The following is a 16,868-nucleotide window of genomic DNA, read 5'->3' as shown; positions in this document are numbered from 1 at the left end:
GGAGGGATATGGGCTGGGTGCTGTCAGGTGGGTCTAGATTGGGTTGGGATATCTGGTCGGCCTGGACGGGTTGGACCGAAGGGTCTGTTTTCATGCTGTACATCTCTATGACTCCATTCCTCATCCTGCTCTATCCATGTCTCCGAAATGGCCACAACATATTTCGGGAAGGATGTGGAAGCATTGGAAAAGGTGCAGAGGAGATTTACCAGGATGTTGCCTGGTCTGGAGGGAAGGTCTTACGAGGAAAGGCTGAGAACTTGGGTCTGTTCTCATTGGCAAGAAGGTGGCTAAGGGGGGATTTGGTAGAGACGTACAAGATGATCAGAGGATTAGATAGGATAGACAGTGAAAGTCTTTTTCCTAGGATGATGACGTCAGCTTGTACAAGGGAGCATAACTACAAATTGAGGGGTGATAGATTTAAGACAGATGTCGGAGGCAGTTTCTTTACTCAGAGAATGGTGAGGGCGTGGAATGCCCTAACTGCCAATGTAGTCAACTTAGCCACATTAGGGAGATTTAAACAATCCTTAGATAAGCACATGGATGATTTTGGGATAGTGTAGGGGGATGAGCTGAGAATAGTTCACAGGTCAGTGCAACATTGAGGGCCGAAGGGCCTGTTCTGCGTTTTATTGTTCTATGTTCTACTAATCTACTGAAATTATCACTATGTCACCACTTCTCCTCAATCATGCAGCCGCGGTGGTAGGAGCTGAACTCGTGTCTTGGGAACATTACCAAATTAATAGTCAGCCAACACATCGACACATCGGTTTAGACCGGTCAAGAAAATAAACTAACCCACACTCAAACCAGGAGCCTCACCTCCGTGAGAAATGACTGCCTTGTACGGATCTACAACAGCCATGTCCACCCGATATTCCTGCTCTCCGATGTGGAAGACCCGCCATAGCTTTCCGTCTTCCGTCTCCTCGTCCGTCACGTGTCCCTGGAAACTCTCAGTGTCTGACAACGAGCGATACACCCGGGGCAGATCATCTGGCCAGGTTGCGGAAGGGTGGAGAGAAAGTAGCATTTAGGCAGAGAGCATAACAGAACTGGAGTGGTTGTCAACTCCGTTCTGAAAATGGTATGAATGAGCTATTTGGGCTTTTCTTGGCTTGAACCATTCCAAATATATTTTTGACAACTGACAAGAAAAATCATTTACTCCCCCCCTCCCCACTTTTCATGCAACTCCTCCATTAACTAGGACCATTTTAAAAAATGTTGGTGTGGCCAGGAAATTCTGCCTCTGTCTCACTGGGTGGAACTGGAACTGGTTCTTCAAGTTCGAGCTCCTAATCTAAGTTTGTAGTCAATATCTAATCTTCTCTCGGTTTGCTGCTCTCCAAAAGCTAAAAAACAAACCCCACCCCACAAATCCCAGATGAATAAGCTAAAGGGCATTTTCTTTATAATTAATGTTAGTGGAGGAGTGGAAGTGAGGAGTTAGCAAACCGGAGTTTGGAATGAATTGTTTTATCCCCTAGACGAATACAGAATCGTTTTTAAAAATCACAAACTGGTCAATTAAATCTCAAAATGGAGAGAATCAAAGCTAATTTCCAAGTGTGACAAATTTCAGTTAAGATGGAATAGGAAATCATCAGGGGGTTAGATGTTGCTTCTTAGTCAGTAATGGGTGCAAGAATGCTTTTGATTGGTTTGTGCGGCATATAGAACACCAAAATATGTTCATGATTGGCTGTGCATGCAGGGAATCACAGCAGGCACAACGGAAATTGACAACGCAAATCAAGTCACAATCAACAAATCTGCATGAAAGATACGCAGTCAGAGGCTTACCCGTGGCTCATAAAATGGTGTGGCCCCAGAACACTCACTCACTCTGGTGTGCGCGAATGATCATGCATCCATCTCACCAAATCTGTTTCCCCACTCAAACGTCATCCCTTCCCGCACCATCTCTGCTTTGTGTCCAACACTCACGGGCATTTTTTAAAAAAAGAGTCGAGCTTCAATGCTGCTAAAAGGTCAGCAATGAAACCAAATCTCTGCACATGCTCTCTATTTACCAGTTTAATATGGATTGGAATTTGAAACACAGCCCTACATGCCCTCAGCACATCTCAGGTGGAGACAAAAAAACTGCAGATGCTGGAATCCAAGCAGGAGGCTGGAATTATACAGCAAACTAGGCAGCATCAGATAGTGGAGAAGTCAGCATTTCGGCTGTAACCCTTCTTTAGGACTGGGCATAGGTGTAAGGGGAGCTGCAGATAAAGGGGGTGGGGGGTTCATGATGGTGAGATGGGGTTAAGTGAAGACAGGTTGAGTTTGTTTCACTGTGTGGCCAAAGAACTGGAGGGCTAAAGAGGTCAAGGCACTGTGGCAGTGAGAAAGGACTCACTGAGTGCACATCTGAGGGAGGCAAAGAACGTCTTCAAAGGAGGCATCCTTTAAAGAGACTTCACAGTGGTACAAACTTAGTTAGAGAATAAAAAACTGCAGATGCTGGGATCCAAGCAGGCCGCATCAGGAGGTGGAGAAGTCAACGTTTCGAGTGTCACCCTTCTTCAAGACTAGGGGTGGCTGTGAGGGGGAGCTGCAGATACCAGAGCACTTTATAGCCAATGGAGTGCTCCAGTTTGGAGATCCACATATCGTAATACAGGAAACATAGCAATTGATCTTTGCACAGCAAACTCCCACAAGGCAACTCATCAATTTTACTGATAATGGATGGAAGGGATCAATTTTGCTTAGACTCCAGTTAGAACGATGGACATTGTTTGGATACTACCAATTGTTGGGTTGACTCAGAAGAACAGAATTTGGAATCATTTTTCTCGGTTTACGGGATGTGGGCTTCACTGGCTAAAACAGCATCAGCTGCCCTTTGGGAAGGTTGTGAGGCTGCTTTCTTGAATTCTTGCAGCCTAAATGGTATAGAGACTCTCCAAGTTCCATTAGGAAGGGAGGGAGGAGGTCTGAGGATTTTGACCCAGTGACAGTGAAGGAATGACCAATATAGTTCCAAGACAGGATGGTTAGTGTCTCGGAGGGGAACTTGCAGTTACCAGTCTCCACTCTCCTCTTATTTAGCTGCGTTAGTAAGTCACATGTTTTGCAGCTAAAGTTTTTTTGAAATAGATAAAAGCTCACCTCATGTACAGGTAGAGCACACACTGAGCAGGAGCGGACATGGGACTGCTGGGTAAGTGAGGCTTGATATTTGGACGGTTGCTTTATCCAAAACGCTACTCGGGTAGTGTCTCCCACCTGTCCTTCTCTAATCAAATAAAAAGGTTATGTGCACTGGATTGGTAAGGTGACTAGTTCCTTTATTTTTTGTTAGTTTTTCAGTAGTCTCGTTGGGAATTTAGAATAATGGGATGGACGTTAGGGCAGTTGAATGTTCCTCCTGCAGAATGTGGGAGGTAAGGGTCACCAGTAGTGTCCCTGCTGACTGCATCTGTGGGAAGTGCACCCAACTCCAGCTCCTCAAAAACCGCGTTAGAGAACTGGAGCTGGAGCTGGATGAACTTCGGATCATTTGGGAGGTGGAGGAGTTTACTGAGAGGAGTTACAGGGAGGTAGTCACACCTCAGGTAAAAGAAGGTTACCATCAGGGGATGGAAAGGGAACCAGCAAGCAGTGCAGGGAACCCCTGTGGCCGTTCCCCTCAATAACAAGTATACAGTTTTGGATACTACTGGGGGAGGGAAATGACTTACCAGGAGAAAGCAAATGGGCCCAGGTCTCTGGCACAGAGTCAGTCCCTGTTGCTCAGAAGGGAAGGGGAAAGAGGAGCAGAGTCATTGGGGCTTCATTGTTAGAGGGACAGATAGGAGGTTCTGTGGGAACAAAAGAGACTCACAGTTAGTGTGACGCCTCCCAGGGCCAGGGTTCGCGATGTCTCAGTATGTGTTTTCGGGATCCTTTAGGGAGAGGGGAAGCAGCCCCAGGTCGTGCTCCACAACGACATAGGTAGGAAGAGAGATGGGGATTTAAGGCAGAAAGTCAGGGAGCAAGGGTGGAAGCTTAGAGCTAGAAAAAACAGAGTTGTAATCTCTGGTTTGTTGCCCGTGCCACGTGCTAGCGAGGCGAGGAATAGGGAGAGAGAGGAGTTGAACACGTGGTTGCAGGGATGGTGCAGAAGGGAGGGTTTTGGATTCCTGGATAATTGGGGCTCTTTCTGGGTTAGGTGGGATCTCTACAAACAGGACGGTCTTCACCTGAACCAGAGAGGTTCCAATATCCTGGAGTGGAAATTTGCTACTGCTCTTCGGGTGGGTTTAAACTAATACAGCAGGGGGATGGGAACCTAAACTGTAGTTTGAGTATACAGGAGGTTGAGAGTAGTGAGGTCAGAACTAAGGTTTCAAGGTCACAAGAAGGCACTGGCAAGCCAGAAGTTGGTTTGAAGTGTGTCTAATTCAATGCCAGGAGCATCTGGAATAAGGTAGGTGATCTTGCAGCATGGGTTGGTAACTGGGATTTCAATGATGTGGCCATTACGGAGACATGGATAGAGCAGGGACAGGAATGGTTATTGCAGGTTCTGGGATTTAGATGATTCAGTAAGAATAGAGAAAATTGTAAGGGGGGGGGGGGGGGGTACACTCAGTCAAGGACAGTATTACGGTTGCAGAAAGTACATTTGAGGACTCATCTACTGAGGTAGTCTGGGCTGAGATTAGAAACCAAAAAGGAGAGGTCACCCTGTAGGGAGTTTTCTATAAGCCTCTGAATAGTTCCAGAGATGTAGAGGATAGGATAGCAAAGATAATTCTGAGTAGGAGCGAGAGTAACCATGTAATTGTTATAGGGGTCTTTAACTTTCCAAATATTGACTGGGAATACTGTAGTTCAAGTACTTTAGATGGGTCAGTTTTTATCCAATGTGTGCAGGAGGGTTTTCTGAAACAGTACGTAGACAGGCCAACACCGCATTAGATTTGTTACTGGGTAATGAACCTGGACACGTGTTGGATTTGGAGGTAGGTGAGCACTTTGGTGATAGTGTCCACAATTTGGTTATGTTTACTTTAACGATGGAAAAGGACAGGTATATACTGCAGGACAAGAGTTATAGCTGTGGGGAAAGGCAATTATGATGCCATTTGACAAGATTTAGAATGCAAAGGATGGGGAAGGAAACTACAGGGGATGGGCACAATTGAAATGTGGAGCTTATTCAAAGAACAGCCACTGCGGATCCTTGATAAGTATGTACCGGTCAGGCAGGGAGGAAGTTGAGCGCGGGGGCCGTGGTTTACTAAGGAAGTTGAAACTCTTGTCAAGAGGAAGAAGGTGGCTTATGTTAGGATGAGATGTGATGGCTCAGTTAGGGTGCTTAAGAGTTACAAGTTAGCCAGGAAAGACCTAAAGAGAGAGCTCAGAAGAGCCAGGAGGGGACATGAGAAGTCGTTGGCAGATAGGATCAAGGAAAACCCTAAAGCCTTCTATAGGTATATCAGGAATAAAAGAATGCCTAGAGTAAGATTAGGGCCAATCAAGGATAGTAGTGGGATTTATGTGTGGAGTCAGAGGAGATAGGGAAAGCACTAAATGAATACTCTTTGTCAGTATTCACACTAGAAAAAGACAATAATGTCTAGGAGAATACTGAGATATAGGCTGCTAGACTAGGTGGGATTGAGGTTCATGAGGAGGTGTTAGCAATTCTGGAAAGTGTAAAAATAGATAAGACCCCTGGGCAGAATGGGATTTATTCAAGGATTCTCTGGGATGCCAGGGAGGAGATTGGCGAGCCTTTAGCTTTGGTCTTTTTGTCGTCATTGTCTACAGGAATAGTGCCAGAAGACTGAAGGATAGCAAATGTTGTTCCCTTGTTCAAGAAGGGGAGTAGAGACAACACTGGGAATTATAGACCAGTGAGCCTTATTTCGGTTATGGGTAAAGTGTTGGAAAGGGTTATAAGAGATAGGATTTATAATCATCTAGAGAGGAATAAGCTGATAAGGGATAGTCAACCTGGTTTTGTGAAGGGTAGGTCATGGCTCACAAAGGGTTTAGATCAGAGTGGTGCTGGAAAAGCACAGCAAGTCAGGCAGCATCGGAGGAGCAGGAGAATCGACGTTTTGGGCAAAAGCCCTTCATCAGGAATAGCATCTGCAGTTCTCACTTTTGCCCATGCCTCACAAACCTCATAGAGCTCTTTAAGAAGGTGACCAAACAGGTCGATAAGGGTAAAGCGGTTGATTTGGTGTGTATGTTTTTCAGTAAGGCATTTAATAAGGTTCCCCACGGGTAGGCTATTGCACAAAGTACGGAGGCATGGGATTGAGGGTGATTTAACAGTTTGGATCAGAAATTGGCTTGCTGAAAGAAGACAGGCTGACATTGATGGGAAATATCTTGGAGTTCAGTTACTAGTGGTGTACCGCAAGGATCTGTTTTGTGTCCACTGCTGATTGTCATTTTTATAAATGACCTGGATGAAGGCATAGAAGGATGGGTTAGTAAATTTGCGGATGACACTAAGGTCGGTAAAGTAGTGGATGGGGATGAAGGATGTTGTAGGTTACAGAGGGACATAGATAAGCTGCAGAGCTTGGCTGAGAGGTGGCAAATGGAGTTTAATGTAGAAAAGTGTGAGATGATTCACTTTGAAAGGAATGCAGAGTACTGGGCTTATGGTAAAATTCTTGGTAGTGTAGATGAGCAGAGAGCTCTCGGTGTCCATGTACATGGATCCTTGAGAGTTGCCACCCAGGTTGATAAAGTTGTTAAGAAGGCATATGGTGTATTAGCTTTTGTTAGTAGAGGGATTGAGTTTTGGAACCATGAGGTCATGCTGCAGCTGTACAAAACTCTGGTGTGGCCGCACTTGGTGTATTGCGTACTGTTCTGGTCACTGCATTATGGGAAGGACGTGGAAGCTTTGGAAAGGGTTCAGAGGAGATTTACCAGGATATTGCCTGGTATGGAGGGAAGGTCTTTCATGGGAAGGCTGAGGGAACTGAGGCTGTTTTCAGAGAGAAGGTTGAGAGATGACTTAATTGAGACATATAAGATAATCAGAGGGTTAGATAGGTTGGACAGTGAGAGCCTTTTTCCTTGGATGGCGATGGCTAGCACAAGGGGACATAGCTTTAAGTTGAGGGGTGATAGATATAGGACAGATGTCAGAGATAATTTCTTTACTCAGAGAGTTGTAGGGGCATGGAACACCCTGCCAGCAACAGTAGTAGACTTGCCAACTTTAAGGGCATTTAAATGGTGATTGGATAGGCATATGGATGAGAGTGGAATAGTATAGATTAGATGGGCTTCAGATTGGTTTCACACGTAAGGGCAACATCAAGGGCCAAAGGGCCTGTACTGCGCTGTAATATTGTATGTTCTAAAGAGCAGGAGCTGTCGTAGTGTGGGAAATGCAGCAGCCAATTTGTGCACAGCAAGTTCTCATAAACAGCAAGGCGGCAATGGCCCAGATCATCTGTGATTTGGTGTTGTTGAAGATAAATATTGACCAAACAGGGAGAACCTCCACCTCCCGCATCTGATGATCTTCGAGTAGCAGTTGTGGGATGTTTTAAATCTGCCCAAAAGGGGCAAAACCAAGCCTTAGATTCTCATTCTAAAAGATGGCATCATCAGATAATGCTGTGAGGGGAATATTGGCTTATGGGCCTCAGTTTCTTCAGTTAGACTGGAACCTTTTTGACTCTGAGGTGACAGAGCACTGCTTGCTGACCTACAACTAATACGATGGAATACCATAATGCACACAGGAAAGGAGATAGACATGAGGTTTCACAGATATGGCCATATGGAAATGGCCACATACTGTAAGGAGGGTGGGAACGAGAGAGTAAACAGCCCGAAAGGATACGGGTCCAGTCACTTTTATCTTTGCTCATAAGACAATACCGCCATCACTGGTATCAGTCTGGTAAACCTTCAGTGCACTTGCTCTATGGGAGGCATATCCTTCCTTTGGTAAAGAGACAAAACCTGTATATGTGTGATCGCACTGAAGCTCTATCTGATGGCAGTAAAATTTCTTTACACCAGTACTCAAATCCTCTAGTGCTAAAGGCCAGTGCAGGAAGTAGAGTAGATTAACCTACGTCCACCACCAACCTAATTCAATAATGGGTGAACGACATTAGATTTGATTCCCTACCGTATGGAAACAGGTCTGGGTGGGTTACTCTTCAGAGGGTCAGTGTGGACTTGCTGAGCCAAATGGCCTGTTTTCACACTGTAGGGAATCGAATCTAATGCACCTAACACTATGGACACCTTAGCATGACTAATTCACCTGACCTGCACATCTTTGGATTGTGGGAGGAAACCCACACAGACACAGGGAGAATGTGCAAACTCCACACAGACAGTCGCCCGAACCCAGGTCCCTGGCGCCATGAGGCAGCAGCGCTAACCACTAAGCCACCGTGCCGCCAATGTGCGCCAGAGGAAGTAGGGGAGAGGTGAACACTCCGAGGAGCAATGCTGTGCTCCCCTCTGGCAGCCTATGCGCAGGAAAGAGGGGCATTGCTGAGAGTGGAGGGGAAAACCAACCTTCGACCATGAGAGAAATGGGGCTGCCGCAGCTACCAGAGTCACTATCAAGCTAACATGGAGCTAACTCAATGGAGAAAGAGACAGGAAATGAACGGAGACAGTTGTTCAGAGGAGATGATTAAGAGTATTGATTAGAAGTTGATTGGTTTGTTTACCTTCCCACTCAAATTCATTACCATTCTCCGGCAACTCAAATGATTCACTATCTGAAGGAGTATCTAATTCATCTAAATTTAGATCAGAGGAATCCCCTTCTGGTTCATCTGGAGTCCTTTCCTCGGAGCGTGTGGTCTCCCCATCGCCTTCCAGGGTCAAACTGATTGCTGGCGCAAGGAGTCGCTTTTTATGCTTGTTCCCACACAGTTGTAAAGTGTTGGGCGGCACTGAAGGAGAAAGAAAGAGAAATAACTCAGAATCATAGAGATGTACAGCATGGAAACAGACCCTTCGATCCAACTCGTCCATGCTGACCAGATATCCCAACCTAATCTAGTCCCATTTGCAGGCACTTGGCCAATATCCCTCTCAACCCTTCCTATTCACGTCACCATCCAGATGCCTTTTAAATTTGCCACTGTATCAGCCTCCACTACTTCCTCTGGCAGCTCATTCCATATATGCACCACCCTCTACGTGAAAAGGTTGCCTCTTAGGTCCCTTTTACATCTTTTCCCCTCTCACTCAAACCTATGCCCTCTAGTACTGGATGATTTGTCTATTCATCTTATCCATGACCCTCATGATTTTATAAACCTTGAAAAGGTCACCCCTCAGCCTCCGACACTCTAGGGAAAGCAGCCCCAGCCTATTCAACCTCTCCCTGTAGCTCAAATCCTTCAATAGTTTTTTTTTAGTAAAAATTATTGTCTGCTAAGTTGAGAGGAAAGATGATCTCCAGTCAGGCCAGGCTTGTTTTCACTGGGAGCAGACACACCCAAGGGGAGATGTGACTGAGGACTTTAAAAAATCATGACACTTTTAGATCTGGGCTTCCCACACTGCGGGTCCAAGAAGCATGGCAAACTGAAAATTCGGGGGTTGCAAGATCAGAACTCTGCTGTTCTTCCTCTTCTGATTCTTCCTTCTACTCTTCAATAACATAAGAACTCAAGAACTAGGAGCAGGAATAGACAATTATAGTGTCATAGAGTTGTCCAGCACAGAGACAGGCCCTTCGGTTCAACTCGTCCATGCTGACCAGATATCCTAAATTAATCTCATCCCATTTTCCAGGAGGAAACTCAAGAGACCTGGGGATTCAAGGTACATAATTGTTTCAAGTTTGCATCACATATAGGTGGGGTGGTTAAGAAGGCGTTTAGCACATTTGCCTTCATTGATCAGACCTTTGAGTATAAGAGCTGGGACATTATGTTGAGGTTGTACAGGACATTAGTGAGGCCTCTTCTGGAGTACTGTGTCCAGTTCTGGTCTCCCTGTAAATAGGCAGGATACTATTAAGCTGGAGAGCGTTCAGAAGAGATTTACCAGGATGTTGCCACATATGGAGTGTTTGAGTTATAAGGAGAAGGTGGTTAGGTTGGGACCTTTTTCACTGGAGCGCAGAGGGGTGATCCTGTAGAGGTTTTAAAAATCATCAGAAGGTTAGATAAGATAAACGGTAGGTGTCTTTTCTCTCGAGTGGAAGATTTCAAGATTAGGGGACATATTTTTAAGAAGAGAGTTTACAAAGACAGGAGGGGAATTTTTTTTTAAACACAGAGCAGTTCGCCTGTGGAATGAACTGAGGAAGTGGTGAATGTGGTTATAGTTACAATGTTTAAAAGACATTTTGAGTTATAAGGAGACATTTTGATAAGCAATGAATAAGACAGTATTTGGAGGGATATGGGCGAGGAGCAGGCAGGTGGGACTAATTTCATTTGGGATTACGTTTGATTAGATTGGAGTGTGGAACCAATCCACACTGACCCTCTGAAGAGTAACTCACCCAGACTCATTTCCCCTCTGACTAATGCACCTAACACTACAGGCAATTTAGCACGGCTAATTCACCTGACCTGCACATCTTTGGACTGGGGAGGAAACCAGAGCACCCGGAGGAAATCCACACAGACACGGGGAGAATGTGCAAACTCCACACAGTCACCCAAGGTGGGAATTGAACCTGGGACCCTGGTGCTGTGAGGCAGCAGTGCTAACCACTGAGCCACTGTGCTGCCCTATGTGGACTGGTTGGACCGAAGGGTCTGTTCCGTGATTGATGACTCGTTGACTCTAGAAGCAGTTATTATGGGAACATAGAACTTAGGCTGAAGAGATTAAACAGAGCAATCCTGTCTGCCATTCAATAAAATCTGGTTGTGGCTTCATCTCCACTTTCCTCTCTGTCCCTGTCCCATAACTTCCTGGCTGATGTTTGAATCAAGAATATCTCAACCTTGAATATATTCAATGACAGAGCCTTCACTGCTCTCTAGGTAAGAGAATTCCGCAGAGAGAGAACCTCTCCCGCTCACCTTAAAAGCAGGAATTAGGAAACAGGAGTAGATCACTTGGATCCTCAAGCCTGTTCCACCAATCACTAAGATCGTGGCTGATCTGATTACTCCAGGTTCCCACCATTCCTGATAGCATTTCATCCCCTTGCTTATCAACCACTTATCCACTTCTGCCTTCAAAAACATTGTGCTCCCTCTTCAGGAAGAGTTCCAAAAACTCAGAGGGAAAAACTAATTCTCACCTGGTTCTTAGCTTATTCTGAAACTTTTAGATCTGAGCTTCCCACACTGCGGGTCCAAGAAGCATGGCAAACTGAAAATTCAGGGGTTGCAAGATCAGAGATGCATTATCTAATCCTTATCTTAAATGGTCAATCCCTTCCTGTGACATCTGTTTCGAGACTGTCCCACAACGTCTCCTCGTCAAGACTTCTCGGGACCTTAGAATGTTTCACTAACGCCACCTCTCATTCCTGCAAACTACAATGGGTAGTAAAGGATATGGTTTGGAAAGGTACTGCCTGATGCAGAGGTGCACAGAGCTTCAATGGTCACCTCTTAAAAGCAAATTCGATAAGTACTTGAAAGAGGGGGTTAGAATAATGCAATGCTGTAGGGGACAGAAGGGTGTAACGGGACTGTCTGAAATGCTGCACAGTTTCCGTCTCCTTACTTGAGAAAGGATGTACTGGCACTGCAGAGGGTGTAGAGGAGGTTCACTAGGTCGATTCTGGAGTCGAGGGTTGGCTTATGGAGGAGAAGTTGAATAGATTGGGAGTATATTCATTGGAATTTAGAAAAATGTGAAAAAAATCCTTTAGAAGTCTATACAACAATGAAGGGAATAGATAAGATCTAAACAGGGAGGCTGTTTCCCACTGGGGGGTGAAACTAGAATGAGGGGACTTGGCCTCAAAATAAGGAGGGAACAGATTAGCTGAGCTTCTTCACCCAGAGGGTTGGGAATCTGTGGGATTCCCTGCCCAGTGAGGCAGTTGAGGCTACCTCATTGAATATTTTTAAGGCATCGATAGATGGATTTTTGGGGTTATGGTGTATGTGGAGCTGAGTCCACAAAACGATCAGCCATAGTTTTATTGAATGGTGAAGCAGACATGACAGACCAATGGCATATTCCTGCTCCTGTTTATTATGTTCAACTTACTCTTCTAAAAGTATCAACTACATAGCTGAATAGCCTCCTATGTTGTACGATTCTGCCTGTGTCTGCACTGGGAAGTGGGACATTTTTGAGTGGGTTTAAAAATGTCAAGAATTCTTCGCTTCGGAGGGAAAGCTTGATGCAGACTACAGGAGGCCAGTCAAGAGTGAAAAAGGAGCTCAGAATTTCAAGGTATTCAGGTGTTTTCCTGGAACATCAGCAGGAGTTAGTTAGACTGAACGGGCTGTGTAGCGTAAAGCCATGAGCCTTCATTTATCCATGCCTGGAGATCGCACTGCTGATTGATCTCACGTTCTGTTTCTGTCCTCACCTCGTGACATTTTGCTAAATACTCTGTTTTCAAATCACAGTACTTAGCTGTAATTTCGGTCAGACTCTGAGCAGCTGAAAAGGGAAGTGCACAGAGGCACACTGTTACTTCGAAAGGATGAACATTACTGGGCTTCTCCATCATTCCTCAGCGCATTCCTTGCTTGTATTACAGCTGCATCTCATTCGAGTTTCTAGGCCTTACAAAGGAACGACAGAAACCCAGTGGTACAGTGGTCATGTCACTGGACTAGTAATATAACATTCCGACAGGCCATTCGGTCCATCGAGTCTACAAGACCCTCTGAAGAGCATTCCACCACGATCCCACCACCCACCCCATCCTGTCCCTGTATCCTGCATTTTCCATTGCTAACCCTCCCTCACCTGCACATCATTGGACACGATGGGCAATTTAGCATGGCCAACCCACCCTAATCTGCACATCTTCTGGCTGTGGGAGGAAAACAAAGCATCCAGAGAAAACCCACACAGACACAGGGGGATAACGTGCAAACTCCACACAGACAGTCGCCCACGGCTGGAATCGAACTCAGGTCACTTTGTTGCTGCGAGACAGTAGTGCTTACCACTGTGCTGCCCAATAGAGAATCCCAAGTTGATGATCTGGGTAAATGGGTTAGAATCCTGCCATGGCAGATGGTAAAATTTGAATTCAGTACAAATATGGAATTTTTAAAAAAAGCTGATCAATTATCTTTAAAATGAGGGAATCTGCCATCTTTACATGGTCTGGCCTATGTCCTGAACCTATTTTACCTTCTCACAAGGTGCAGTTGAGTCTCAACTGCTCTGTGCCCAATGAGGGATGGACAGTAAATGCCTTCCTAGATCGTGACAATCACATCCCATAAACGAATGAAAGAACAGTTTCTTTAGGTGGGTGTGAAGGGAGGAAATTAGTCTGGTAGCAATGGTCATTGAAGAAGCAGGAGGAGCTAACCATCAGTGGTAGATCCTTGCTGAATAATAAGGCGCTCTCTCTCTCTCTCTCTCTCTCCACACACACACACAGACAGGGACAGAGACACGCATGCACGTACACACACGCATATACAGAGATAGACACAGACAGACACTTATACTGATATTCACACTTTTCCATATACACCCTGTATCATTACCCGGTCTGTTGCCATCTGTATTGGCATTCAGCTCATCCTCTGTCACAGCCTCATTGTCTTCTGGAAGAGGTCTGTAGGTTGGAAAAAAGAATATGCACGGTGGTTACGGTGCATGGAAGGAGTCCATTTGGCCCATTGTGTTTGCGCCAGTTCTTTGACTCAGCATTTCACTCGGTGCTGTTTTCCCACGTTAACCCAGTAACCCTGCACATTCATTCCTTATAAATTCAGACAGTCTATTCCCAATGCTATGATCTATCTATGAAGCTATATTCATACCTGTGACATCCTGCCAGCATTACATTAAATATTTAACCCAGGGGAACACAGCAACAATTACAATCAGTGCACAAAAGTTTGTAGCAGGACAGTGCATGTTTCAATGGAAAGAAGTCTATTTGACTTCACACTAACTGCACAGCAACCCAGAATTTTACTGGAAGCGTCGATTTGTAATTTGACTGATCATAGTCTGATCACAAGACTGATCATAATTCTTGCTATGTATTTTACAACCAGTTTAAAGTTTAACGTTGATAATAGTTAAAAGTTTGATTAGTTGTTTGGGCATGCCAGGCACAGTTACTGGTACCACATTCATCAAGTTTAACTCTTGCCTCTTTGTCCTCAGACTGTAGTACCCCAACTATTGATTGCGTCTCCTGTCAATGCAGCTTCTCGGATAACAGTCTAATTCTCTCTTGGAAAGCTCAATTGAACCTGCCTCCACCACAATCTCTGGCTGTACATTAGAGTCACAGAGATGTACAGCATGGAAACAGACCCTTCGGTTCAATCCATCCATACCAACCAGATATCCCAAGCCAATCTAGTCCCACCTGCCAGCACCCGGCCCATATCCCTCCAAACCCTTCCTATTCATATACCCATCCAAATGCCTTTTAAATGTTGCAATTGTACCAGCCTCCACCACTTCCTCTGGCAGCTCATTCCATACACGTATCACCCTCTGTGTGAAAAGGTTGCCCCTTAGGTCTCTTTTATACCTTTCTCCTCTCACCCTAAACCTATGCCCTCTAGTTCTGGACTCCCACACTCCAGGAAAAAGACTTTGCCTATTTATCCTATCCATGCCCCTCATGCTTTTGTAAACCTCTGTAAGGTCACCCCTCAGGAGAAAGTGAGGACTGCAGATGCTGGAGATCAGAGCTGAAAATGTGTTGCTGGAAAAGCGCAGCAGGTCAGGCAGCATCCAAGGAGCAGGAGAATCGACGTTTCGGGCATGAGCCCTTCTTCAGGAAGACCCCTCAGCCTCCGACGCTCCAGGGAAAACAGCCCCAGCCTGTTCAGCCTCTCCGTGTAGCTCAAATCCTCCAACCCCGGCAACATCCTTGTAAATCTTTTCTGAACCTTTTCAAGTTCCACAACATCTTTCCGATAGGAAGGAGACCGGAATTCTGGACCTTACCAAAAAAGGCACTGTATAAATGCAATCTCTGACTGCATGGAATGGACAAAATACCAGGCATCTGCTTCTTCGCTTGCCCTTTGACCCAGATCATTGAAACTCACTATCTTGGCATTTGACCGTGCAAGAGGATATCTTGTTACATGAATATAGTTCACTGGCCAGCATGGCTTTATCAGTTTGGAGGGTGACTATTTAAAACCAAGAAAGGAAGAGAGCAATTTTATAATTGCTGCTTAAAATCAGGAATCTGCTACTCTCATTCTCCAGTTTCATCTCTACTTAGGAAGAAGGTGAACAAAGTGAAGGGGGTGGAACGGTGGCTCAGTGGTTAGCACTGCTACCTCACAGTGCCAGGGATCCGGGTTTGATTCCCCCCCTTCAGGGGACTGTCTGAGTGGAGTTTGCACATTCTCCCTCCATGTCTGTGTGGGTTTCCTCCGGGTGCTCCCGTTTCCTCCCACAGTCCAAAAATACCCAGGTAAGGGTGGATTGGCCATGCTAAATTGTCCCGTAGTGCCCAGGGATGTGCACGTTAGGGTGGATTGGCCATGCTAAATTGTCCTGTAGTGCCCAGGGATGTGCAGGTTAAGGTGGATTGGCCGTGCTAAATTGTCCCGTAGTGCCCAGGGATGTGCAGGTTAGGGTGGATTGGCCATGCTAAATTGTCCCATAGTGCCCAGGGATGTGCAGGTTAGGGTGGATTGGCCATGCTAAATTGTCCCATAGTGCCCAGGGATGTGCAGGTTAGGGTGGATTGGCCATGCTAAATTCGTCTCATAGTGCCCAGGGATGTGCAGGTTAGGGTGGATTGGCCATGCTAAATTCGTCTCATAGTGCCCAGGGATGTGCAGGTTAGGGTGGATTAGCCATGGGAAATTGTCCCATAGTGCCCAGGGATGTGCAGGTTAGGGTGGATTGGCCATGCTAAATTGTCCCATAGTGCCCAGGGATGTGCAGGTTAGGGTGGATTGGCCATGCTAAATTGTCCCATAGTGTCCAGGGATGTACAGGTTAGGGTGGATTGGCCATGCTAAATTGTCCCGTAGAGTCGGGATGTGGGGGTTAGGTGCATTAGTCAGAGGTAAATATAGGATAATAGGGTAGGGGAATGGGTCTCAGTGGGGTTACTCTTCGGAAGGTCGCTGTGAACCTGTTTCCACACTGTAGGGATTCTATGGAATGACTGCATTAAAAACAAAAATCAAAATTGCTGGAAAAGCTCAGCAGGTCTGGTAGCATCTGTGGACAGAAAAGCAGAGTTAATGTTTTGGATCGAGTGACCTTTCCTCAGAACTGCAGACACACGCCGACTTTATAGAGTCGCAGAGCACGGAAACAGACCCTTCGGTCCAACCAATCCATGCCGACCATATTCCCAAACTAAAAACTGGATGCTGAGCTTTTCTAGCAATCTCTAATTTTGTTCCTGATTTACAGTATCCACAGCTCTCTTGGTTTTTATTTTGATCGTATTAAAGGGATCCGCAACAAGTTAAAACTAAATGCAGAGAAACGAGTCATTCCCTTTGAGAAGAAACTGCATGCCCACCCCCCCACCCCAATCATTGTAGAAACATACAGAAGACATGCTCTTACTTTGGAAATTCCTCATCCTGCCACTCTTCCCGGAGTTCCATATCCTCGATCCTAACGCCTGGAGAGCTTGGATTCTCCAAATGTTCCTTTGGTACGCTGAAACAGTAAAGATGGTCATGAGCCCTGGGTCTGCCAACTATTGGGATAGAGATCGAGACTTTGCAAACTCTGGCGGGGGGAGGGGGGGTGGGGGGGAGTTTATAAAATCGTGA

At 45.7% G+C, this 16,868-nt stretch overlaps 1 protein-coding gene across 6 annotated transcripts in view; it reads right to left on the bottom strand.

Annotated features, from left to right (window-relative positions):
• bnipl (BCL2 interacting protein like) overlaps positions 1 to 16,868 on the bottom strand; it is a 78,007-nt gene that overhangs the window by 14,778 nt on the left and 46,361 nt on the right. For 3 of the 6 annotated variants that reach the window (XM_043683960.2, XM_043683962.2, XM_043683963.2), the window contains exons 2-5: positions 16,657 to 16,752; positions 13,629 to 13,699; positions 8,685 to 8,912; positions 832 to 1,005 (exon numbers count right to left, since the gene is read on the bottom strand). In XM_043683960.2, coding sequence (XP_043539895.1) covers positions 832 to 1,005; positions 8,685 to 8,912; positions 13,629 to 13,699; positions 16,657 to 16,752 — 569 coding nt within the window. The remainder of the gene's footprint in view (positions 1 to 831; positions 1,006 to 8,684; positions 8,913 to 13,628; positions 13,700 to 16,656; positions 16,753 to 16,868) is intronic. The other 3 variants (XM_087985065.1, XM_087985066.1, XM_043683961.2) reach the window with 2 other exon arrangements.

Source organism: Chiloscyllium plagiosum, unplaced genomic scaffold (assembly GCF_037043375.1).
Source record: "Chiloscyllium plagiosum isolate Xiang-an unplaced genomic scaffold, Cpla_swu_hap1 HiC_scaffold_50, whole genome shotgun sequence".
In the NCBI taxonomy this organism is placed as follows: Eukaryota; Metazoa; Chordata; class Chondrichthyes; order Orectolobiformes; family Hemiscylliidae; genus Chiloscyllium; species Chiloscyllium plagiosum.
Note: the sequence above shows the minus strand (reverse complement) of the source record. Positions and strands in the feature narration are given on the sequence as shown.